Source organism: Antennarius striatus, chromosome 24 (assembly GCF_040054535.1).
Source record: "Antennarius striatus isolate MH-2024 chromosome 24, ASM4005453v1, whole genome shotgun sequence".
In the NCBI taxonomy this organism is placed as follows: Eukaryota; Metazoa; Chordata; class Actinopteri; order Lophiiformes; family Antennariidae; genus Antennarius; species Antennarius striatus.
The window spans coordinates 6,629,127-6,655,992 of NC_090799.1; the positions used below are offsets into that span (position 1 = coordinate 6,629,127).

The window sequence follows — 26,866 nt, forward strand, 5'->3', positions numbered from 1 at the left end:
AGAACGACGTAGTAGAGAAAGAGAGGAAGACGGGGAGGCCGCGTCCGTGTGGAGGAAGAGAAGGAAAAGAGAGGAGGAAGAGTCGGCAGACAGACGGACGACCGGAAAGGAAAGAAAGAAAAAGAAAAAGAGGAATAATACCTGAACTGCGCACGCGACACCCACAGGAATATTCACACTCGTTTAGGAATAATTTTTAAAATTTTTGTTTTTTGATCTTCGGACTGATTTTTTTTTTTTTTTTTTTTTCTCCTCTCTTCTGGATTTGATCCCGTCGCTGCTTCCTGCCGGGACTTCACGGAGGGGAAAACACCGAGAGTTCACCCCGTTACCGGAGAAGCGCGTGTCGGTCGGCGCGTGGCGGCGCGTGCGTGTCCAGGTGTGTTTGTTGGCTTTAATTTATTGTTGTTTGTTAAATTTGATTCACTTCAAACTGATCAGCACCGGACACATTTCCCTTTTTTTTTTTTTTTTTTTTTTTTTTACTCTTTTTTTTTTTACCTCAACGCGAGTTTTTCACACCAGAGATTAAAAAAAAACAAAAAAAAAACGAACAACATTAATTCCATTTTAATCTGCTTTTATTTCCCACTGCTTGCCGTTTTTTTTTTGCGTGTTTGTGCGTGTTGTCAGCCCGCACGCCCCCGCCTTGCATCAGCACGCGGCAGATCGATGAGGATGGATTATTTACTTTAGCACGAGGGAGGCTTTAAGTGTTCTGATTCTTCCTGTTTTTACCGGATGGATATTAAATAAGGGTGATAAAAGTGAAACACTAAAAACTGGACTTCACCCCCTGAAGGAGGAGGAGGAAGGTGAGTTTGAAAATAAATGATGACTTTTTTATGACATGTAATAAACATGTGATATCCAGAGACTATTTTCCCTAAGGGGATTTTAATTGGTTTTTAATCCTCTGGAATATAATATATTGAAATTTCTTCTGAGTAATCACTGATAGGAAACTGGTGGAAGGTTATTTAAAACTGAATATGTTTGTCTGGATTGTGAGCGTAATTACACAAAAACTGCTTGATGGATTTTCTTGAAACTTAGAGGATGGATGAAGGTCGAGTCCCAAAACAACTGATTCCATTTTGGAACCAATAAAAGGCGCAGATCCCATAATTTCCCCCTCACTTTCATCAGGTCCCTAAATGGTTTCCTTGGCATCGACCACCTTCACGGGGTAGCGCTGCAGCCGAGACCTGTGACGTCATCTTTGTTGTAGAAACAGACGTGGGCTTTGCGTCTCCAGCGTGTAATCTTAAACCGCATGCTGGCGTTCAGGAGAAATGAGGCGTGACGGATAACAGCGGCGTTGGCGTCTAGCGTGGCGTTTCCGTGAACACTTGAACAGACCAGTTTCCACCGCTGCTGATGTCATCTGCTTTCTCTGGCCTTTTTAAAGAGGCTCCTGTCACAGTAATAGCAGTTATTAAAAAACGACACAACACGCCATCTCACTTAAAAGAACTATTTCCTGTAAAAAAACATCAAAGTAGTTCCGCAGGAAGCCAAAGGATTGTCCGTGATCGATTAAGTTTCCCTGCCGATAAAGACGGAAGGGAAAGGCATCAAGACCATCGGAGGATCAATCGAGCAAGAACCCGAGACGAAGCGATCATTTCCCCTACGGGCCGCCTCAGAATGATCCATTTTCACCTCTAATTTTCCGCTCCTCCTCCTCCAGAACGGATCCGGTATGGATTGGATATACGTGTAAATCTGCTTAGTTCCTCCCCGACGGAAACGGAAAACCAGGTCCTGGAAATTTGGCTTCAAATCTGCCAATAAATTTCCCAGTGAGCAGATCCAGCTGTGTGTGTGTGTGTGTGTGTGTGTGTGTGTGTGTGAGTGTGAGTTTGTGCACAGGCGCGTGTGGTTTGATGGATGAGCGTCGGAGCCACACACACACACACACACACACACACACACACACACACACACACACATTGATTGATGGCTGTTAGGGAGCTGGGATTTCAATAACGGCTCTTATCTCCAGACTATTGAAGGACAGCTGTGTGTGCGTGCGTGCTCGTGCATGTGTGCTTGTGTGAGTGTGCGCTTGTTCGTGTGTGTGTGTGTGTGTGTGAGGGTGTGTGTGTGTGAGGGTGTGTGCTGGTCGAGCGGCGCTGATCCGTTTTCTCTCCGCTGGATTATGACTTTCTCGGGAAATGAGGCAACGTGTCTTATCAGTCCCCCGGCTGGGCGATAAAACACACACACACATACACACACACACCGACGCCGAGCCTAGCGCCGGCGCTGCTGACGGAGAGCTCTGTGTGTGTGTGTGTGGTCATTGACTTCCTGGTAGAAATTAATGACATAAAAATGGTTTCAGACTCTTTCCTGCCTCGTCTGATAATGGAACCACATCCAATCATCTGATTTTGTGTTTTTATATTTTCAAATCTTCAAAGATTCTCGTGAACGTGGAGAATAATTCCTGACACACACTCGCATTACCAGCCTCAGACTTGCCCATCTTGATGGTTGGCATTCATAATGAGGAGGAATTCGTATCCGGCTCTAATCTGTGCTCCAAAGCGGCGGCCACGCTCGCATCGATTCACCGCCGTCTGCGTCACCGGCGACACAAAGAGGCGCATTCATGAGACAACTCAATTTAATCGAACCCAAATGCACGCATGACATTTTCTCCTCTGTGCTCGTTTCCGATGACGACAACCCTCAACATGCGCACCTTCAACTCACGCCATGCGGCTTCGAATCGGATATATAGGATCCACCTCACCAAAATTTTTTTCAAAAATCACAATTTTTTGCTTTTCGTGGCACAAATCCGATTTTCACGTGGAAGCGTTAGCGTTAACACTCGGCTAGCGCCGGTAGCTAATCGTTATGTCGGCGCCACATATTGCGAGGTGTCAACACAGATAGACTGCCAGCATCTGCTTCCTGAAAAAGAACTGATGTTAGCACATCTGGCTAACCGAACCCGACTTAAAGGTCAGGATGTGTCGCCAGGAAAAGGTTGGATTTTTGAGTCGTCATTGGAAGCAGCTGCTTGGCGGCGACAGACGTCACGTCTCTGAACACTTCCCGTCATGTGGTTTTCCTCTCCGTCTGCAGACATGGCGGCCTGAGCAGTGTCCTCCAGGCAGACGTTACAGTCGGAAGCGGAAACCCGAGCAGTGCAGGATCGCAGCATGGTAAGGTTAAAGGTCAAGTTCATGTCCCACTGGTGTGACCTCCCATTACCCGAAACTACAATCTCTAAATACGCAGGCGGACGCCGCTAATCCGGCCGGAACGCATTTATTAAAGGCGAGCTTGCCGGGATGGGCTGAGTAGACGTGATCCGGAATCTCTCCTGGAAAACAGAGCGAGCGAAGGATCTTTCCGCTTCCTTCCCGTCTCAGGCGGCCACGCAGCTGTCTGGATAATTTCCTAATGGCCCTGCGGCTGATAGCCAATCAGAGATGGTTCACGAAGCCGTGTGACAGGAAATTCAATTAGGCAGCTTTTTTCCTTCAGTATTTCTCTCTCGTACTGCCACGCTCTTCCTTTGTCTCTAGCGCTCCTTTGTTTATCTAATGCTTCCTTTCTCTCTTTCTCTCTCACCCTTGCCTTCACTTTTTTCTCCCTCAGTTTCCTGTCGAGCGTTTTTCTCCCTCCGTTTCCTGTCAAGGGAGACTGAAAGAGTAGCTCCTCCGGGCGTCGTATGTCATCCAGCAATAAAAAAAAATAAAAAAGGACTGCTCTTACTTTTCTCCATGAAAGGAAAAATGAAAATCACAGGCTTCATTTTCTGCAGCGGAGATTGTACAAAACCCTTTTACTGCCCTTCATTCCCGTCCGTCCTTGAGTTATACATCTCTGAGTTTTAACTGTGCAAAAGGGAGAATCGTTCCGATTGAATCAATACTGCAGAGCTGTTACGCATCCAGCCGACGATGTTGGTTGAGTCGAGCGTGAACGCAGCTAAAGCAAATTACCGTCGAGAGACGTGTTGTTGTTGCCGCTGGTCATTCAGGATTCGACCGTTTTTATCAGAACATTGTTTCAACCCTTAAAATCCACCTGAATTTTCATGACTACCAAAAACTTTTGGCTCCGGTTGGTGGTCAGTCAGTTCGTTGGTTGGTTGGTGGGTCGCATGCGGTGCAACAACGTGATTCCAAGCTCACTACGAGGAAGTCACTGCTGTGTTACTAGCTGGTACAGAACGGTGCTTTTAAGGGTTGTAGGGTGAATTAGATTAGTTCAATTCACGTAAAATCAATCTGTGCCAAATTTCACGCCTCTGGGTGACAGCCTTCCTGGAACAATCATTAGATAATCGCCTGATCACGATTATTTAGGGCACTGCAGCTGATTTACATAATCATGAGATTGACTTCCATTCATCTGGATAAAAACAGCTGGGTGCGGATGAGACGGAGATGTTTTATTTCCGTGTTGTTCGCAGCCATTTGATAAATGTCTGGCGCCCATTAATGACATCATCCGGTTTGCCCTCATTCTACTAAGACTGAACAACTGAATTTGTCGTTAGCGCCACTTACTGTTGAAACCAGGATGTCACCTTTAACCTGAAAAAACACCCCGTTAATCGCAAGGTCGAGCTTCTGGTTGAACAGTGGTCCCAGTTTTTATTTCCCTTGTGCACAAGAAGTCATGCGTGTTTGTCTGATCGGCACTTGTAGTTTTCACTTATTGAGTCCACCAGAAAAGCTAATTAGAATTACGATGGACCGACCAATCACATCATTCGTAGTTTGACTTCCAGTATAGCCATTGCATACTTTGACTGTCTTCTCCATGTTCCAGGTGGATGCCAGTGCTTCTTACAGGATGAACCCACTAGCTGCTCTCAGCATTGACCGCAACGCTCTGGTGGGGGAAAGCTACCGCCCCCACGGAGGAATTTTATATCCCAGCATCCATCCTCTCATTGGGGAAAAACCCCGGGAGGCTGGCACTTCTCTCCCACTTGGCTATGATCTCATTTATAAACCAGACCTCACTCTGTTAGATGGACAGAAATCGGCAAATGGATATGTTGGGCTTTATAAGAGCCCACCACCAGGATTTCAGAAACCCTTAATCATCCATGCTGCAGGAGGTGACGGCCTGGGACTGGACCGCCGGCTTATGTCCAATGACAAGCAGTCAGAACTGGGCCTGAATGGTGCTTGCAGCTTCTTGAGATTGCCCTGGATCAGCCCTTATGCTGATGCAACAATGTACCCCTTCCTGGACATGGCATACAAGGCCTCGTTCCTGTCCCAACCATCGCCCTTAATCCACCAACAGCTGGCATATCAATCTCTGTGTGCCACCGGGGCAGGAAGCAGCACAACTGGGGAGGAAAGACTTTTCTACCTCCCGCATTATGCGCCAGCCCATATCCCGACCTCGCTGGCCCATCCAGTCAGACTGCATGCCGCTACATCCGCTGCCGTTCTTTCACCCCTGTCCCACTGCTCAGACAAGACCTTGCAGGGTCTCAGTCCTAAGATGCATCAGGAACACTCTGCCTTCAGTAGCAGTCCTCAAATACACCAGGAGCACCTGCCACAATCTGTTAACCACAGTGACAGACATAGCAGCAGTGGCACCAAAGCCACCCAGCCTGCTACCACCAATAGCACTCTGGGCAGCAAAAGTGGTGGAAGTAGTAGTGCCCCTGTTAACAGTTCATCTAGCACTGCTACCTTAGAATCTACCCCTGTTACCCATCCTGCATGCTCAGTCCCCCCCCTGAACAACACTACTACAAACCTCCAGAAGTCCCTATACAGACGCACCTCAGCATCCGCAACCTCGCATGCAGCCTCTCATCCCTTCTATATGAGTACTTTGAGCTCTGAGCACTGCTCTCCCTTGCGGTCAGGCAGCAACAAAACCAAAGATGCCAGCTCAGAGTATTGTAGTGCAGATAAGTGTATCTCACCTGCCAAGACATCGCTGGACAGAGCTGTACCTCAAAATACTACCAAAAACCCTGGTGAAAAACCTCTGTCTGCCAAAGAGTTGGAAGAATTCTCAAATGGATTCCCATCCAAATTAGAGACCCTGACAAAGTTGGGGTACTTACCACCATCTTCTTATGGATTGCTTTCCAGTCAGGATCAGCACTTAAAAGACAACCTACCCCCAGCCATCAGCAAATCTGCAAAGACTCCAGATCACCCTGAAATTATTAGCACTTTGCCCTCCACTTGGGTTGTTCCAGGCCCTTCCCCATCTGTGAGTTCTGACCACAACAGAGGCTCCCAGTTTATGAAAAACAAGATCATAGATCATCATCCACAGTTGCAGAATTCACCTGGGTCCATGGCAGTTGAGGTAAACCCTGCCACAGGGGGAAGACCTTGTGTATCATCTCCTTCCCCAAAGTCCAAAGCCGAATGGCCACGATTCCCCCCTGGTGATTTGGAGAAGGTCCACCCTGTCAGTAAAGGAGAAACTCATGCATGCCCTGGAAAACAGAGCACAACCACTGTTAAGCTAGATGCTCAAGAAAGGCAATCAAATCCAAAACAGCAACAAAAGGAAAACGGTAAATCTTCCAGTCAAAGCTATGGTGACTCCTACCTACCCCCTGGTTTAGGGTACACCAACCGCTACATCCCATATTCTGTTGCTGAGAATATGTCCCTACAACGTATGACCATGCCAGGTAAAGGACCTGTCTATCCCCACCCAGTCTTGCTTGGGAGTAGCAGTTATTACCCACCTCGCATTGCGCCGAAACATGGCCTTCCATATGGAGTGCATCCAAGTTCAGGTGACTTCATGGCTAACCAAATATCTAGGGGGATACCCCCACCTCCCGTTTCTTGTCAACCAGGTCTTGACCAACTTGAGACACAGGAAAAGACCTTCAATCCTGAACTATTCAGAAGCCAGGAGAGGCCAGATGCTGATGGATCCCACAAGGGAGACAATGAAAGAAAGGAAATGACAAAAGATTCAGGCAAAAACCTCACTTCAGCCAGAGAAGATATAGTTTTTATTGACCTGGTGCATGATGAGGCAGAAGATGATTCATCCACCAATACACACAGCTCCCTCTCCACCATAAGAGGAGACTCCAAGCATGGTGGAAGTGGCTTCAGTCACAATCAAGAAAGAGAGCTATGTTCTTTGAAGGTCCTCCCTCCCAGCCAGGCTGCAGAGCACAGACCAGGCGTACCAATCCAAACTTCAAAATCACAACTTCCCTATCACAATACATCTTCACCTCCTTCTCCTCCTGTGGAAATCCCTGAAGAAGTTCCGGAGAATGATGAGCCACTTAGTCCATTCCAGGACTTGTCAGATGAACAGACAATGCGCTGTGCCCGAACGTCTTTACAACAGTTTTCCAGAAAATGTAAAACTGGAGTCTCTAGTGTTGCTGAGACTGTAGGGGTCATTCTTCATGGTAGCAGTAATGGAGTTGAGGGGAAGCGCATAAGTGATGGAGCTAATTCAGAAGGCCCCGCTAATAAAACTGCTAAATATGAACAAAGTCCTTCCAGAAATGGCAAAGAAAACATTGTTAGTGACGGTAGCAGTTCCGATATCATGGGAGCAGTCACAAGCAAGTGTCTTTCAGACTCTGCAGTCTCCAGCAGTAAGGGACCAACATGTGGAGATGTTCCTGTATCTGGGACTTTTCGTTCCAATGGAGGCTCTTTGAACACTATCGTATGTGCAAACAACTATGTCCAACAGGGTAACAGTGCTGATGGAAATGCTCCAAACGTTGCCACCAGAACTTTTGCGGGCCCGTGTTGCAGAAATGCAACTCCAATGGCTCCAACTTGTGAATCAGGACTTTATAGCAGTTCCACACATCCGAGTGGCAACCCAGATACTTCTAACTGCAAGAGCAACAATCCCAGATTTACAAATTGTGGAAGCCACAATTCCATGCACTCAATTTGTAGAAACATCAATCTCAGCCCGCCTGCATGTGGAACAAACTGTTTTAGTTGTTCACATGGTGGAAATAATGACTTCAGGGGCCAATCTTTTGGAAATAACCAGACCTGCATGAATAACAATCCCCACAGGGTCCCTACACATGTAAGCACTTTCCCACTGGGCCCAACCTGTCGGCACCCTCCATCCACCGACCCTACCAGCGCAGGCTTTAACTTGATGTCCGCGGATCTGATTCAAGAACCGCTACTTCAAAAAGATCTAAAATGTAACGACCTTTCCTCCAACGAGACAGAGCCCAGGAGGGAGATACCAAACTGTGGCATTACCACTGCTAGATGTGAAGACGATGAGAAGGAAATTGAGGACGGCATGGATGCTTTGGCTGACGAAGATGACGGCCTGGGCTGCAACAAGAACCGGCAGTCCGGTCTCACTAAGCGAATCGCCAACTCATCCGGTTACGTGGGGGACCGGATTAAATGCATGACCACCGAGCTCAACGCCGACTCCAGCAAACTGAGCAGAGAACAGAGAGCCCTCCAGGTAAGACCCCAACCCACGTCTAAATTCTATTATTGTTATTACACTGGAGAGACGGGAGTGGGTAAATATAATTTCCACTGGTGTTCTGGAGTATTATCACTGTACCTGTCTGTTAAAGTTTGTTTTTTGGATGTTGACAGTGTTCATCAAGGCGCTTTAACCCGCATTGACTAAAAGGTAATGTGGTCCAGTTCTACGGTACAAGACTGTGTTATAGCCAAAGAAAGGACTTGTGTAACCGCTGTACTTTAACAGAGTCTCTCTAGTCCTAGAAGCTCTAAGACCTCCCCATGTAAATATATAGAGGTAGTGTTTTCCACAAATTGGGGGGGCATATTTGGTAGGATAGCTTAATACGGCGATATTCTGAGGGTGTCCTTTGTGTGTATGGAGGTAGGAGATGGATGGCCTTATCTGTCCAATGATAGGGTTGATAAATGCATTTTTTTGCCAGTTGGGAACCAGCTCAAAATAGAAACAGCTGTCATGCCTAAATGATGTATGGAGACCATTACCACAAAACTCCAAAAACTTTACGTTGATGGTCACGGTGGAAACAAAAAATGTGTTTTCACATTTTTCACTTGGTTTTTTTTTGTGGACTTAGGAGGTGGTAGGAGTTGTGTTTTGTGGAGGTTCTGGTTTGAGTCTGATACAAGACGCAGTAAAGAATGATCAGGTCGCCCAAACGTAGGTGGCATCAGGAGAACGTCTTCTACTCCTCCTCCTTTCTTTCTATCATCAAGTCACTTCTCTTTCCTTTCATCTGTCACTCCAACATTTTTTAGCCTATTTTTGTTTCCCTGCATCTGTTAGTCACTTGTTGTTATTCCTCATTTTCTCTTTACTGCCTCATCCCCTTGAGGTCCCCCCTTCAATTCAAATTAAATCTCTCTGTCCTCCTCCCCTCTTCATCCTCTTTTACCATCCTTTGGCAGACGGAGGAGGAAGGAAAGTAGAACTTTTAATAAAATCCTCCTCTTCATCTTTCTCCTCCTTATAGCCCAGATTAGCCTTCAGTTCTTTGCCCACACAGTAAGTGTGCAAACCAAGTTGTGTTGTTCTGCTGATGGACCATGGGTTGTGTTAATGTCACAACACGTAAGTAATCAGCTGTCTTTCCCGTCTTCATGGTCCAAACCGGACCAAACGGATGCCTTCTGTTTTCTGCTTCCGTTGAAGTGGAAGTGGACTAGAAGAGTTGAGCGGTGACAAACTACAGATACAGCGTTTAGATTTTGAGCGTTGCCCTGAGATGAGGTCAATACGTTAACAGCAGCACAATATCGCTTGATTGCTAATAATCTGTATTGACCCTGATAGAACTGCCTCTGTCCCTGGCGGTGTGTCTTCCTACTGGTAAAGGACGTTTCTGGGCAGAAGCTGAGCTGTCAGGTGGTTTCCTCCCTCTGGAAGGCTGTTTGTCGTGTCTCCTGAAGGAGGGCGGCGGTGCGAAGGAGGCGCTGGGGGGAGGTTACCGCTCAAATTAACTCACATTTTGCTCCTACGCCCTTGGGTGCTGCTGAGCGGCAGCGTTGGATGGATTTGTAGATCGTTTCACGGCCCATTAATTTCAAAATGGGTTTGTGGTCAGGGCAGAGTGAGGTGAGCGAGAAATACTGGCCTGTCAGGGAGCGCATTGGGAGCGCTTACTGGCAGTTATGAGATTTGGTTCAAATCAGTGTAGAGCGAACATTTTGGATATTTAGCGTATTTTTCGGACGAGGAAATGTCTCCCCGAGTCGGATGGTGATGCGGTTAGAGCAGGATTTTAATCTGATCGCATCTTAGGGAAAAGACTTTTTTGCACATTTTCAAGTTAAATTCACAGCAACAGTAGAAAGTGTAAACAGAGATTTGAGCTCTGCCGTCACAAAACCTTGGCTGGGAAAATAAATCATGCTTTTTATATGATAAGAAGATAACCTTTGGTTTGTGCACACCTGAGACCTAAGAAAGGTTGAAATGAAGTTGGCAAAGATTGATCATTTAAAAAGACTTCTCTTTTTTTCCCACCTTCAACTTTTGCCGGAAAAAAAAAAAAAGAAAATTAAAGATATTTTTAATAGTAGACTTTTCTGAAAGTCCTGAAATTCTTGGGATCCTAGAAATGCTTGGTTTTAATAGCTTTTCCAAATGTCTGTATTTGAATTAATTTCTTCAAATCACAAACGTCTGGGGTTGCGGAGAGAGTTTTATGTTTTCTGGTGTTTGTGCAACAAAACCAGCTGCAAACGAAAAATGTCCCAAACCTCACCTATGAGTCGGCAGCTGCTGTTTATATCTGAGCATCACTTAAAGGCTGGAGCGACTAAAAAAAGAAAATGAACTGTCAGTTGGCGTACGAACGCTAAAACAAGTGAAGACGTCAGCCGAAAAGAGCTGTAAATCAAGTTATAGTTAAAACAAACAAAAAGTTTCCGTTCAACGGAAAATATCAAGTGATTTGTTCTCACTGATGCCGTGTTTGTTCGATTCTCTTATCAGCGAGCCATGCTACGTTTCTCAGAGCTGGAGCTGAAGGAAAGAGAGGGAGGAAGAGAAGACGAAGAGAAAGAAGAAGAAGAAGAGACGGCGGCGGCAGCGGCGGCAGGGGAGACGGCGCTGGCATACGACCAGCGGGGAGATGGAGGGAGGGGAGAGGAACACGAGGCGGAGGAAGGGGAGGAGGAGGTGGAGGGGAAGAAAGAAGGAGGAGGAGGGTGGGAGCGCTGCCAGCGGAACGAGTGGAGACAGGGAGGAGGGGGAGGAAGAACCCCCACCGCCGCCGCCGCCGCCGAGGCTCCGAGAGGTAAGAGGATTTCCGGCGAGCTCTGCAGGATGACGTCTGCGCTCACATAAAGACATTAAAACACTATTTTTTACTCAAATGTGCCGAAAAGACGGACGCAGGCTTTTTTTTAACTGTAAAAGCTCCTCTTCCTGTTTACTCCATTTACAGTTTAGAGCCGGGACGTTAACCCGAGCGCCGCTTTGTGTGAAACCTTCAAGTTAAGCCTGGAGGTTTGAAAGCTAATGACCAAAAACTGTTGTGGACTAATCAGACTGTACACAACGGTCATGGAAGTGTTCACACGTCTGTAAATAGACCTTTTGATTTTATAACTCATCACCTCAGTTTATCCTCTGTGTTCAGGAAGCCGTCAGCCATTTGAATATTTACTCCGTCAACGCAAAAAGACTCCCTGAAGGTCAACACCAGTGTAAACAATCTGTTTCCTTAAAACGCAAACTAAACGACTAACGGAGCCAAAACAAGTTGAAAGTCCTGGCTCAAGAGCACTCCACATTACTCCGCGTATACGGTGTTGTCATGACGATTGCCCTTCCTAGCCTGATGCCATGGCGCATAATGTCTCCAGAAGCAATGGCATGCAAAATGAGTCTGATGGTAAGGAAAGGAGGAGTCGGTGAAGGTGAGATGGGAAGATGGAAAAAAATGTGCGAGAGACAGAAAGAAAGAGAAGCAAAGATTTCAGAGAAATTATCTGAAAAGTTTTAAGTTTTTAGATTTGGTAATTGATTTTTTTTAAATTTTGTTCAGCGTTTATTATTATTTCTTTCCAAAGGAAAAAACTGGAGGACAACCGCTGTGTGCTCTTCATGTTGAGATACAACGGAGTGTCATCTGCATATTGTATAAAATGTATGTTTCTAATTTTTAGGGATTGTCATTGTCATCTTTGTAGGTTTCCATTCATCCAGTTCTCACAGCCAACTCCCCATTCTGGCTCTGTGCCGCTACTCCGACAACCTCCCCGTCCACCAAGAGAAGGTTGACGGTTCCACTGAGGAGCAGAAGAAAAACAGAGAGGAAGAAGGAGGTCCACACAAGGACAAAAAGACAGAGGAGAGCAGTTTTGTCTCTCAGCAACAGCAACGGTTCCTGTCTACCGCCAAAAGTATATTCCAGGGAAACTCCTCGACACTAGGACTCGGTGGTTCAAATCTCAGCACAGTGATAAATCGGAGGCGCATCTTTAGCCTGGAGCCTTTCCACCAGAGCAGCATCATCAGCTGGCAGAAAAGAGGAAGGGAAGACGACAGGGAGGAAGAGATGGAAGAGGAAGACAGGATGGGAACCCCCAACAAGAAAACCAGATTAAGCAACGGTAAGACGAACCTGGCCCGAGGTCTCTGCTGTGTTTCTGTTCAGGTCACTGATATTAACGCTCATTTAATTTCATAACTTCTCTCTTGGCTGTTGGCCAGACCTCCTGACTGACGGTCATGAAATGTTAGTTGGCATAATTTGTACTTTTAAGTACAGCCCAAGTGATCGTTAAAGGGCAGTATATTAACAATAGTTTGTTGTCGAAGCCCATTTCTGTCACTTTGATGGAAAATCTGCCCAAACGCTTTTTGGCTTCTGCTTTTCTTGAGCACAATGGTCTTGTCAGGTTCTCCAGAGCATGTCAAGCTGACGGTGTAGGTGGAGGATGAGGGTGGAGATGGAGGCATTGGGCCAGACAAGGCCCGCGTCAAGAGTGGAAGGTCAAACACAAAGCCTGCTGTGTCATTCATTGGTTGCTCTTCTGCACAGACTCGACCCCGGACGATGTGAAGAAGCTGAAGGTCTGCATCGAGTTGAACGGCCTCCGACTCAACAAGCCTCGCCTCCCTGGTGAGCTGAGCCAATGCCTGCCCTCTGGCCAGAAGTCAGCAGACGTAGAGGGGAAGTTCAGAGTGGACATCCCTGCCATCAGGGGGACGTCAGAGGTCAATGGAGGCTGGTGTGACCGCACGTTTGTGAAAAGGGACGACCCAAGAGGTAAATCCAACACATTACAAATATTTTTTAACTTGGATTTACACGGGGCGTTTATGCTTTTGTCTCGTTTGTCGTCTGTTTGAAGATAAAATACCAAAGCTTTTATTCTGAAGTTCAAAAACTACGCCTCTCTCCTCTCATCTCTGCTGTCATCACTTCTCCACCTCTCCATTTCCTCCTTCTCCTCCCCCTCATCTCTTTTTCCTCTGCTCTCGCCGGCGCTCGCAAGTGGAATAACACAGACCATGTGTGTGTGTGTGTGTGTGTGTGTGTGTGTGTGTGTGCGTGAACCAACGGCGTGCTAATATCCGTCTAACGTGTCCCAGATGGCGACGTCACACGCGCAGTAATGCATAGGGAATGTGTTTGCGGCCTCGTCTTCTTCGTCTCCTCTCTTTTCTTTAAGTTCATTCGTCGCATCAGACTTGTCGTTTCAATCTAACCGAATTTGGTGAAACCCTCACGCGTCACAACAGGTGGCACCTGAAAGCAAGTCGCTAAGCACCGTTCTTACTTTTACGCTAGTTTTCTTTTAGACTTCTTAAATTTTAGTGAGACGCCGCCTTCGCCAGCGACCGAGACGATTATGACGTGAACTTGAGTAAAACAGTAAAAGCTGCCGTTTTGCGATTAGAGGTTTACTGCGTGAGTCCGGTCTTGTAAATTATTCAGCAGATGGAAGTGGCGTCACTCCCCGAAACAACCTCTGGCTGTGTGTGTCTGTGTGTGTGTGTGTGTGTGTGTGTGTGTGTGTGTGTATGCGTGGGTGCATGTCGCAGCATTTAAAACATTTCACACTGCTCGTGTGATGGTGCGCGCAGCACGTGTGTGTTTTCCTGCGTGTGTTTTCTGCAGGCGCCTGCAATGGAAAACAGAAATGCCTCTCTCTCTCTCCTCCCCTCCCCCACTATCTGCTACCTCGTTCGCCCGCCGGCGCACCCGCTCGCTTGCTGCTCCACTCATGCGAATAGGCTCCGCGTTTCTTTGTTCCTCTCTCTGTCTCTCTCTCTCTCTCCCTCTCTCTCCCTCTTTCTCTCTCTCTCTCCCTCTTTCTCTCTCTCTCCCTCTCTCTGATTATCTAACTCATCCCCCACTGAAGGACAGACAGTAGCTCATTTGTTCAGAGACGGCGAATATAGCGCACAAACATTCACGCAAAATATTCACCAAAACTCCGGAAGAGGAGGATGAGGGAGTGGAATCCAAATAAAAAGTTTGACGTCATCGCGATCAAGTTCGTGGAAGCAGATGAAAACAACACGCTAATAAAAATGGGCAAAGTTTGGGTTTTAGTTTTTGATTTCTGAAACGTGTTTCTACGTTCAGATGTTCCGATGTTTGCCAAGGAACATTAATATAACTCAACATTGTACATGTGGCTCTGCGTTGCACTGGCGTCGCGCCCGGAGTGTACCTTGCTTCACACTCCCAGTCAGCTAGGGTTGGCTCCAGCAACTTGCGACCCGCAACGGCTGTAGAAGCGGGAATAGAAAATAGGTGGATGGATTTAAGTAATCCAGAGATGCTACAGGCTAAAAGATATGCTAAAATTTTGCATAGCTTTAATGGAAAACGATCGTAAAAATGTTCACAGATATGAGTTCAAAAATTGTGCTAAACTAACGAATAATTCTACTCAAGTCTCTAGTGATTAGCAGATGTTAGCATGCTAATTTTAGCATCCAGCTCAATCCTTACTGCATTGTTAGCATGGCTATCTACTCACTTCTATCTTCTTTCTCTGTATCTTACAGTTTTTCAAGTGGCCACACCCACCTCTCCCGCCCATCTCCCCCGGCAACCTTGCCCCTCTGCCCCCCGGCAACCCTCCCCTGCATTTTTTTCGTCTTTCACCTCATCCCGCCTCCAGGACAAGCATCAGAAGCTAAGAGACAGCCGGAGATTCTCCAGCTTCCTGCCCACATTGCCTCCACTTCCTCCTCTGTCCTCCTCACCCGACCCCACTTCCTTCCATTGCTATGACGATGAACTCAAACCAAAGGGCAAGCGTCCCTGCAAGATGAAGCACATAGAAGGAGAGACAGCGATGGAGGAGGGGAGCGACGGCGACGGAACGGACAATCCGGAAAAGAATGGGAAGGTGAGTCACCAGTGCTTGTTTTTTTATTTTTTATTTTTGGTTTGATGCCCATCATGCATCACTGGTGTTCAGAAGAGCATTGGAGTCAGCTTCAGTAGCATGGTGGGGGAGGTCGAACATACCGTGGACCAGTGCTTGGTGGACATACTGGGAGCACTGGGAATCACTTCCAGTTGGGTCTTGAAATACTCGATGACCACGGATACTATCCGTCAGGGTTCCAACCCAATGGCCCTTGACGGCTTCTAATCCATCGTTGGCATGGATGATCTTGCACACTATCCCACATATTGGTCATACCGGACAAGGAGTTCTGTCCCGGTATGCACACTGGACCGTCCTCTGGATTGTCTCAGGAACCTTTCAGCCTACACCTTGGACCCTGTCCATCTTGGTGGCCCCATGCCCTGGCCTTTTCACGCCAATGGCAGGATGATGTCCATGACTTCCTCCCTATGCTGATGATACTCTAATCTACATCTCTCCCTTCTGGGAACAAAAGTGCCTGATGTCTTGACAGATGCGTCTTGTTTCAACTTGGACACTTCATGTCTTGACAGGCAGCTCATTGGTGCACGACTACCGACCGACTACTGAGGTCTTGGTGGTCATAACTTCCTGTTGTAGTGTGACGAGTTCTGGTAAGACATTGACCTAAATGTTGCCCACAAGAAAGCAACTTTGATTTCTTTCTTGTGGGCAATCTAGGTTGGTCCACCTTTGGAGATGGGAGAATCCTGCCCTGTGGTGTGTCCTGCTCCAGGTTGCGGGTATTCCACCATCAATCCCCTGTCCCCCAACAACCAGTGACCTGAAGGCGTGGTCGGCTCCACCCACAAAGGATGTGCCCAACCTCAGAACTCAAATCTAATAAAACAGAAATTGATGTTTTTTGACAAAAATAGTCTAAAGATTTGATCCTCTGAGCTTGAACGTCGAGACCGTTTCAGACACGGAACAATACAAATTTTTAGGACCTGATAAATGCTGGAAGATTTCACCGTCTCGCTGAAATCCCATCAAATTGTTAAACCCACAATCCTCTGCCTTTCCGTCCTCCTTTCTTTCGTCCCTCTCTGTTAATCGTTGTAATTATCGTCCTGATTGGAGCTCGCTGGGAAAACTCAGCAGGGACGGTGCACGCGTGCGAGCGTGCGTGTGTGTGTGTGTGTGTGTGTGTGAGTGTGTGTGTGAGAGTAATTCAATTCACTGCAGATTAAAGTGAAGGAGAGAGCAAGCGAACGAACCAGAGGGAAGGAGGGATGGAGTGATTGAAGGTTATGGAGGAAGAATAATATTCTCCACATGTACTGTGTGTGCGCCTGTGTGTGTGTGTATGTGTGCGTGCGCCTCTGTGGGTGTGTGCGCCTGTGTGTGCACCCTTGTGTGTGTGTGTATGTGTGCGTGCGCCTCTGTGGGTGTGTGCGCCTGTGTGTGCGTCCGTGCCTGTGTGGGTGTGTGTGCGCCTGTGTATGTGTGTGTGTGCGCCTGTGTGTGCAGCAGCTTGTGCCGTTTTGACAGCTGCTGCACCGAAGATTTCCTCAGGGCAGCGAGGACACACACACACAGACACACACAGACACACACACACACACACACACACACACACACACCGTCTCTTTCTCTCTCTCTTTTTCCTCTCTCTCGCTTGGCTTTCGCTCGACCCTCCTCCTTGTTTGAGTCTGCTCCGCTAGAAAACACACACATCAAAACACACACACACCTCCAGGGCAAAGCTTGCATCCTGTTTGTCGATGCGTGGCGGCGAGCGGCGTCGTTTGACAGACGCCTGCGCACACACATTACACACAAACAGATTAAAGCGCACACGCTGTCTGGCTGCTAAGCAGCAGAGACTGTTGCTGTGGCTTCACTACATCAGTGCAGCTTTTCATCCACCGCTGTATGCGTCTGATTATCTCCGTTTAGAAAATACAGAAAGATTTGAGCTTTCGGAAGAGATAATATATGAAAAAATAATGAATTCTGCATTAAGTTCAGGTTAAAAAAAAAATTTTAAAAAGTAAAAACCTCAAACTGAAAAGCAGTTCTTGAGGAGGAATGAAAAAAATAGGATAAAAGTTGTTAATCCCAAGGGAAATTGTTGCTGGTGTGGAAATCGAATCACAACCCCGTCTCAAATAAAGGTACGATTGCCTGAACTAGTGTTGAAATTATGGGTTTTTTAAAAAAAAATTTAAAAAAAGGAGACCAACAACGGAGCCTTGTGGAGCGCCACCGGAGGAGTCTGAGCTTGAAAGACGACAAAAAGAAACACGCTTCAGGAAAGAATGCGAAGAGGAAAAACACCCAAGACAATCCTGCCATTTGTCTCCTGCTTGTTCTGTCTTTCAGTTTAGATAAATCCTCCCCCCTTCCTCCCTTCCCCCCTTCCTTCCTCCCGCCTCCTCCTGAGCTTTCTGTCATCGGCCTCGGGCTTCGAACGCACACACATAAAACACGCAAAAACAGAGTCGTGGGAGCAGAGGTGGTGACAGTGCTATTTTCAACTGAGCTTGGCTCCGTGTGTGTGTGTGTGTGTGTGTGTGTGTGTGTGTGTGTTTGGCATACGGCCGTGGTGTTGAAGAGAAAACATCTGACAATGATGGATGTCAACAGAGCGAGCGCCTGTTTTCCTGAGCGTGTGTCTAATTACAATGTGTGTAATCAAACAAATTCTCAAGCACATGCTAATCACTTTAAATGCCTCTCTCTCTCTTTGACCACACACACACACACACACACACGCACACACACACAGGTTCCTCTATCTGATCCGTCTAACTCGCCCAACCGTCGGCCTCCCTCGCCGCAGCAGGCCCCGCCGACCCGGCCCGTCCCCCCCGAGGTCCGCCGCCTCATTGTGAACAAGAACGCCGGCGAGACGCTGCTGCAACGTGCCGCACGCCTGGGATACGAGGTAACGTGAGAGGCACAGGTGCACGTCCAGGTGGGGTGGGCGGAGCCAAAGGGCTGCTGTTGTCATGGCTGAGATGTTTCTGTCATGTTATCTTCGTGCACGTGTGTACAATAAAAAAAAAGTGGCAAAACTTTTTGCCAGTCAGCAATTATTATATATTGATATCCGCAAAAAAAAGTGTGTTTTATTAAAAATAAACTTATTTTACTCTGGAAGAATCCTCATCGTGTTCCGATTAGAAACCTGTGTTTGTCCTGGAGAGAAATCTCATTTCATCCAGAAGTAGAATCCAGTTTACCCTGAAATAGTTTACAGCTAAAAATAAAAAATATCTACAGAGACAGACATTTAGATTCTAACGACCCAGTGACCTTCTGGTGTGGCGCCGCCATCGGAACACATTTACAGCTTGAAACTCGAACCTGTGGCATTAAAGTTAGAACAATGAGTCTTCAGCTTTATTGAAATTCAGCCTGCATGTAGAAATCAGTTGGAGGTAGAAAATTGTGTGTGTGTGTGTGTGTGTGTGTGTGTAGGTATTTGTCAAACCGCCCCTACACACACACACACACACACACACACACACACACACTCTGAATATTTCATGTGCCGTGTGACAGCTCTTGTCAGGCCTCCCGAGTGTCACCCTGCCTCGTTCGCCCGCGCTCTCTCTCCCGTCGAGCGGTGAAGCTAACGAGCTCGGTTTGCAAATGAAGCCATCATCTTTCACGACACACACATTTTTTTTTTTTTTTTTCAAGCCGCAATCATTTCCAGAGAGCAGAAGACGAGCGGGAGGGAGCCCTTCCTTCCTTCCTTCCTGCCTTCCTTCCTTCCTTGGCCGGTCCACGGCAAAATTAAAAATACATTTCCCTCTCAGACGGGCGGAGCTTCGCGGCGATTGCGTCGCTTCCTTGAAGGCACACGCAGACTGTGTGATGATGATGATGATGATGATGGCGCTGCGACCGATGAGTGATGGCGGCTTCGGGCTGCAGGGTAATTGTGGGTAATGATGTAAGATCAGGTGATCACAGGCATCTAAATCTGTCCCGCTCCATCCGGCGTCCGGCGTCTTTTACGACCCGCGTGATGTCATCAGGAAGCAGATGTTAGGTGATGTGTGATCGTGATATCGCGAAGGCTGGCGTCTCATTGGCTCCCCCACCCGTCTTGTCTCCTCCCGTCCAGGAGGTGGTGCTGTACTGTCTGGAGCGGCGGCTGTGTGACGTGAACCACCGGGACAACGCCGGCTACTGCGCCCTGCACGAGGCCTGCGCCCGCGGCTGGCTGGGGATCGTACGGCACCTGGTGGAGCACGGCGCCGACGTCAACTGCAGCGCTCAGGACGGAACGAGGTAGGGGCGACCGGGTTGAACCGGTGAACCGTGTTGTGAACATTGATGGCTGTGTGGGCGGAGCTAAGAAGAAACGCTCTCACGGCGCGTTGATCCCATTTTCCGCTCCAGACCGCTGCACGACGCCGTGGAGAACGACCACGTGGAGGTGGTGCGTTTCCTGCTGGCCTGCGGGGCCGACCCCACCCTCACCTCCTACTCTGGGCGGGGACCAATCAACATGACCCACAGCGCTACCATGGAAACCTTCCTGGAGGGTAAGAGAGGGGGGGGGTTGTACATATACATCAATCACATCCAAACGCCGGCGGAGGTAGACGGACGCAACAGCTGCGTTGATCAGCAGTTCGTTTTGCGAGCTTTAACACGTTTTAGGTTTCAAACTGCAGCGTCTCCACGTTCTATTTATAGGACAGGAAGAACGGTTCTATTTAAAATCCGCCGCTATGAGGAAGCGTCTCTAATAGAACCGTCCTCACTAACGGAAGAAAAACGAGCTCTTTTCTTCGATGAACCCGACGTCGCAGGTTCCCGCGATGGTTCCCTCGGCCGTAGGAGACAGAATGCAAGCGGCTCCTTGATGTACGAGTCCGTTTCCAGATGTGTTGCGAAGCAGCAGCTGGAGTCCAGCTGGTTCCAGGCTCACATCTGAGACCGGAACCCGCTCACATCACAAAAGAGAATTAAAGCTCAGCGAGCCGACGCCATCCCAACGCCTCCCGTCGTCGTCGTAACGCCAAGTTCACATTTTTTTGGGTTGTTTCTTAACGTGGCCCTAACACTCCGTTGTAATAATAAGGAATATAAATAAAAGATTAAATAAAACAGCAGAAACAAGAATGAATGAGATTTAGAGTGAATGATTGAAACGTCAGCGTTCGCCAGCCGGTCTGATTACCATTCACCGCCTGTATTTGTTCTCTCGCTCCATCTCCTTTTCTCTCCCTCGCTCTCTCTCCAGAGGGGTTTAATGAGGCTTGGCTGTTGAATCCCAGAACAGCTTACCGCCTCACACACACACACACACACACACACACACACACACACACACACACTCCTGCCAGCATCCATCTACTCAGCGCCAAGCGCCGCGGCGACAAGCCGGCACCGTCTGAGCACAAACACTCATCTTCTTCTTTCCGTCGTTCGCTCTCTCTCTCTCTCTCTCTCTGTGTGTGTGTGTGTGTGTGTGTGTGTGTGTGTGTGTGTGTGTGTGCGTGTGGCTCATTGTTTCATCTCGCTGCCTTCATCCTCGCTCCTCTTTGATAGACCACAAAAGCCACTGACTCCGTTTCTCTTTCTCCTTTTTGCAGACTATCTCTCCGACCTCCAGGGAAGGTCGGAGGACGATCCAGGAATCTACTGGGAGTTTTACGGCAGCTCCGTGTGTGGTTAGTCTCCACGCAAACACACTCAACCATGCATCGGCTCGATCGTCAAGGGGAAACAGAAATTTTCGGTGGGAGAAATAATTTAGGGGTTTGAGGAAGTTGGCTCAGATGACCCACAACTGCAGGCAGAAGTTAAAGAAACAGTGAAACAGGAAGGGGGGAGCAAACGGGATGAAGGGCGTTCTGTGTGTGTTCACGAACGCCTCACGCAGGCTGGTGCCAGTAGATGTAAATTGGTGAGGAGAGGCGTTCGCACCTGATCATGTGACGCGTGTGAAGGCGCGGTAACGGGAGCGAACACGTCGACGACTGAAGGGATTCCTGAACCGGTTCGCTAACAATGTCCTTTCTGTCTCCAGAGCCGTCTGAGGAAGGAGGGGGGTTCAACATCCTGGCTGACCCGCCGGGGCCCGACGAGGAGGAGGAGGATGAGCAGGAGGATGAGGACGAGGACCAGCGGGCGAGAAGGGAGGTGTTTGAGTTCGAGCTGTCCGACCGGCCGCTGCTGCCCTGCTACAACATCCAGGTGTCTCTGGCCCAGGGGTGAGTGGAAATCGAACCGACGCCCAGCTGCTCTGATAGCCTGAGCCGCGTCACCGGTCCAGGGCGTTCATGTAATGCTGGGACGGAACCAAATGAATTCAGGCACGTGGTTGAACTGTCCCCGAGGCGACTCCCTGTAGGTGTTTCCAGGCAACATGATGACACCCTGGGGTAGAACTAGGATTTACTTGAGTTGGGGAACGCCTCAAGTTCCCTGGGAGCGACTGGAAGTTGCTGCGGGGTAGGAAGGCATCTGGAAAGCCGCCGGTAAAAGTCCGTTTATTATTATTATTATTATTAGGATGGATATCGATGGAGTCTTCTGCGTTCATTAAGTCCATTTGGGTCCATCCAGCTAACAGATGAGGATGAGTAATCCTGGAAATATCTGGGGGGTGGGGCAGCTGCGTGTCAGGCAAGACGTGATAAATGTGTACAGACACACCAAAGAAGAAGAACGGATCAGAGCTAATTGGAGACGGACGGAGAGATCTGATATATGAGCGCGGAGAGGCTGCGATCCAACAAGCGACGCTAAATTACGGTTAAAGACGCTCTAAAATAAGGGATAAACGAAGCCGACTGAAAGAAAAGCAGCGAACAAAGGCCGCACCCGCACTTTGTCGTTTCTTATTCCCACTCTTCTCTTCCCCCCCGTCTCACACTCTCGCATTCTTTCTCAGTGTTAGTAACACATCTCCCTCTTTCTCACACTCGCACACGGTCCAATTAAGGTGGTGGAAAGTCGGCTCGGAAGAGAAGGAAGGGGATGGAGGAGGGAGAGAGCGAACGAAGAGCGGCGCGAGCGGAAGAGAAAAGAGATCCTCAGAGGGGGGGGGGACGGAGAGAAAGAAAGAGGGAGAGATAAAGGCAGAACAGATGGAGAGGTCGTTAGCGAGGATTGCATCGCCGTGGCGACGCGGCTAATTGGCTTCCACTTCGTCTTCTTCCCCTGTCGCTTTTCTCCTCCTCTCTCTTCCTCCTTTCTCTTCCCTCTCTCGCTGTTTTTTTTTTTTTTTTTCCCCCTCCCTCTGGTGTCTGATGTAGTATTAATGGCTCCTCCCGGGTACAAGGCCACCGGGTACCGACACACACTCGCTCTCACACACTTCGGCGCGCTCGCGTGCATTCGTCGGCTTGTTTAACATTCCGGCAGCGACTGGACTTGGAGCAACACGTGGTCTCGTCATCACGGCTCGATAACACCTCCGCTCGTGTTGATGCCGCCACGGCAGAATGTCTAAAAGGGTCTTCTTCGTGCGGCCGCTCTCCTTTTGCCGCTCTGGGTTTTTTCTGCGATCTGAAATCAGAGAGAATTTGATGCGATTGAGATCTTTGAAACACCATGAATCTGTTTGGCGTCCCTTTGGCTCCCATGGATCACTCAGACGTTGATGATCATCCGCGCCAGGAAGACATTTGCTTAGCAAAGATTTGTTATCTAGCAGACAGTTAACCCTTTACCTACGGCGCCAGCGCCTGCGCTAGGAGCTGGCAAGTGTGTGTATGTGCACACACAAGAAAACCTTGGTTTTCGAACACTTTAGACATCGAACAAATCGGAATTCGACCAGAAAATTCCAAAAAAAATTTGTCTTAGAAGTCGAACAAAATTTTGAAGTCCAACGCAAAACAAACGCCTTTTTCTAGCCGCCAAGTGCGACAAAGGCAAGAAAAGTTGAGAGAAAACGTGACGGTAATGTGTTTTTTATTTTAGTTTATTCAATAATTTGTCACTTGGATTTGCGTTCCATTGCCTATAGTGCGAGTTACGGTACCGTTAACTTCTGTCCAAAAGACAACGGTAGCTCGTACCTTAGGCTAACCTGATTACGTCGATGTTTTTTTTTCTTTCTCGTGTTTGTTTCTTTCTTTTACATTTCTTTGATATGTTTCATTACTATACAATTTGATATAGATATGACATTATGCGTCTTGGAACTGATTAAGACCATTTACATTATTTGTAATTGGAAAAATGTATTTGGAATTCAAAAAAATTGCTATTCGAAGGACCTTCCACAACAAATTGTGGTCGGAAACAGGTTTGCCTGCTTATGGTTCATTATGGTAGCTGCAATTGTGCGTAAATGACGTTCAAGATAAAATGCCAGAAGTATGGCAAGATCGTCACACGTCATTCTCAATACGATAGGTCCTCCAAAGATTGATAAAAAATCCCAAAGTTGATAGAGAGCACAGATTTTCATCTCTCTGTTAGTGTTGGAATTGTTTTAGGTTGAGCCAACTTCTGAGGACTTACGATATTGAGAAGCTGTGTGACGATCTTGCGATACTTCCAGTGTTTTGTCTTGAATGTCATTTACGCATGGTTGCGACTACCGTAATGAACCATATGTGTACACTTACCCACACTTGCCAGCTCCTAGCGCAGGCGCTAGCACCATAGGTAAAGGGTTAATGGTGCGTAAAAGCCAGGAAGTTGCTGCCGTGATCAGGCTAGCTACGTTCTACCATGGAGATAGTTCACAGTTGCTGTAGTTAACTGCCGTAAAGCACAGTTAAAAATTTTGAGGAATCAACTCCTGGCCTTGTTTGACTGGTCGTAGTCAATTTCTGGTGTTTTTAGTCCAACAGTCAATCGTTGTTTGTTTTCAAACGCTCAGACATGTGACCAACATGTTGGAATCACAGAGGTCACATGTCCTGGTTCTGTTGCAGTTTCCTGAAATTCTCTCCCGTCTTTCTTCCAGCCCCAGGAACTGGCTCCTCCTCTCCGACGTCCTTGGACGACTTCGGATGACGTCCCGGTCTTTCCGGCGCCTCTTCCCGCAGCTCAACGTGCAGCTGTTTCCTGAAGATGAGTTCTACCGACAGGCGTCCCTGTCCCAGCTCCTCACGGGTCCTGATGAGCAGGAACTAGCCTCCTTCAGGCCAGATGTCAAGGACCCTCTGGAGCTGGTGGAGGCCACCCCCGAGCTGGCAGGCATGCTGGGATCCTCGCTGGAGTTCGTGGACACTCGATGGGACTCACTGGAGGCTTCTCCACCTCCATCGCCTACCCCACCAACTTCACAAAGATTGTCGCCAAGACCGCCATTTCGTGTCGCACCTGTATTACCACCACAACAGCAACAGGGGGCAACAGAAGCTGCTACGAAAGTAGAGAACGTACCGCAAAACAGAAGCGAAGAGTCTGGACAATTCCAAGGACTTAAAAATCTGGGATATTCTACTCTGGCAGGTAAAATGGAAACCAAAAAGGATGTTAGAATCTGGGAACCCCAACAGCTTGGATGTAAAAACAATGGAGCTCCAGTTCCTACGAAGACCAATGTGACCGTAAATGTCAACATGTGGGAACCCCAAAGACATCAAAGTAAGATTACCGGGAATGTTAATCCCGTAAAGGCGGACCCTACAGCTGACGCTGGCATGTGGGAACCGCAAAGACAACAGAGTAAGACTACGTGGATCTCTCAACCTGCTGAATCCAACACAAAAATCAACTTTGGCATGTGGGAGCAACCACAACAGCATGCTAAGGACATTGGGATTGCTAATTCTGCAAATCCAGATTCGTGCATGTGGCAACAACAGCAAGACACTACTTCTATTAGGAACAATTCAGTCAAGCCCAACGTGGCAACCAGTGCTCATGTGTGGGAACCACAAAGACTGCGAAGTAGGAGCACTATGAATTCTGACACCAAAGCAGAAGCTTCTATGTCAGAACCAGAGAGAATACAAAACAAGACCACCTCTATTCCAGCAGAACCCAATGGTGAGGGGGACGTGAACATGTTGAAGCGACAAAATCAAGAGTCTCCTTCGGATTCCTCAAAGCCAGACACTTCAGTTGATGGTACCATTTTGGAACCACAACAGTTGCAGAGTAAGAGTGTCGGAGTCACCATCCCTGCAAAGCTAACAGTGGACACTAAGATGTGGGAAAGTCAGGGAATAAAGATAATTGGCTGCACGAGCACAGCCCCTAAAAACGAAGCCAACGCCTGTGACGCCCAAGGACAAGGAGGTAAGACCATCAAGATGGACACTGCCTGGCAACGGAATCTGGGCAATGTCCGAGTCCACATCAGGGACCTAGCAATCAAAATAGGGGGAGCTAACATCCAGCAGGACATAAAGAAAGAGCAAGCAAAGGCTGCTGGGAAAGGTGCAAAGGTCAAAACAAAATCCTGATAACTGAACGGAACCAAGGAAATGAGAAGACGAACATCTTGAGATGTTTTTCACCACAACAGGAGTCAGGAACGGAATGTAAATATTGTTGAAACATATCTGAGGCGCGTGAAATGGAGAGTGCCCCCAGTGGACAGGCTGACAGTATCGTGTGTACTATATGCATACTGTACATATGTGTTTTTTAATTTATGAATACACTCCTCACTGTTGTCCAATTTGCAGCACAATGCCGTATCTGTGACGTGGTTTGTTGGTTGGAAGCCGGTTGGTTACCTTTGTGTGGTTTTGTATGCAGCGTCATGTTGGCTTTTGTCACAAAAATATTGTCCAATAAATATAAAGAATGAGAAACCAGTCCAAGTACGTTGTCTGAATTCGTTTTTTTTTTTTTAAATTGAATGGGTGTGGCCATGGATAAACCCATGTGACCGATCCAGGAAGTGACTCTTTCGTTCAGGTGCTCAGGTGTTGTAGATGGAAGCTCAGGAGGTCCATAATGTACCTTTTAAAAAGCATCTTCTTTTGGTTCCCATTTTTAATTACGTTCATGAAAATGTTTTGTAAAAAAATTTTATCGCACATTTCTGCTTTCTGCGACGTGCGGCTTTAAAATAAGAGCAATGTGGAAAATTGAAACCTGGAAAAATTAAGGACATAATCCTTTCTTCACTCGGACAAATTATTTTAGGGGCTTGAAATAGATTTTATATTCTGGGAAGCGGTGGGAGATTAAATTTAAAAAAGAAAATGTTATTTTTGTTGAATAGACGGATTGTATTTCCTTGTAGTTTCACTCAACACTCGAGGAAGATTCCAAACTCGACTATTTGAAAGTCTCCACATGAAAACACGTTTTTACTTTATTTTATCACAAAGATTCATGGTAATACTGCGAAAATGTTTGAGCGTTAGGGATGGTTTAGACGCATGAAGGAGTGAGAGGTGTGTGTGAGTGTGTGTGTGTGTTCACATCCGGTTTAGTTTAATTGGATGCTCATTTGCATTTCATTCAGCGCATGTGCGTGTGTGTATGTGTGCGTGTGTGTGTGTGAATGTTAAACAGCCTCTAATTAAAGGCGGTGCAGCGAAACGCAGCAACATTTCATTTCTGGTGGACGGGAAATTAAATTCCACTGATTGGACCGCCGACCTCTCTGTCTG

At 47.6% G+C, this 26,866-nt stretch overlaps 1 protein-coding gene across 3 annotated transcripts; it reads left to right on the forward strand.

Moving 5' to 3' along the window:
• LOC137591172 (BCL-6 corepressor-like) lies at positions 1-26,065 on the forward strand. Of its 3 annotated transcripts, none has more exons than XM_068308986.1 (13): positions 1-815; positions 3,103-3,182; positions 4,804-8,454; positions 10,942-11,245; positions 12,144-12,566; positions 12,998-13,225; positions 14,980-15,326; positions 18,088-18,246; positions 19,438-19,604; positions 19,716-19,861; positions 20,918-20,995; positions 21,355-21,538; positions 24,253-26,065. In XM_068308986.1, exons 2-13 carry the CDS (start codon positions 3,180-3,182, stop codon positions 25,700-25,702), a joined length of 7,140 nt encoding a protein of 2,379 aa, XP_068165087.1. In that variant the 5' UTR covers positions 1-815; positions 3,103-3,179; the 3' UTR covers positions 25,703-26,065. The 3 variants fall into 3 exon arrangements, with proteins under 3 accessions (XP_068165087.1, XP_068165088.1, XP_068165089.1); XM_068308987.1 differs by having other exon boundaries at positions 1-379; XM_068308988.1 differs by lacking the exon at positions 3,103-3,182.
• The last annotated feature ends 801 nt before the right edge of the window (positions 26,066-26,866 follow it).

Excerpts from the sequence above, each read along its gene's own strand:
- LOC137591172 (XM_068308986.1), top strand. Across the intron at positions 15,327-18,087 it reads ATCCGGAAAAGAATGGGAAG|GTTCCTCTATCTGATCCGTC; the intron begins GTGAGTCACCAG and ends ACACACACACAG. Across the intron at positions 19,605-19,715 it reads AGCGCTCAGGACGGAACGAG|ACCGCTGCACGACGCCGTGG; the intron begins GTAGGGGCGACC and ends TTTCCGCTCCAG.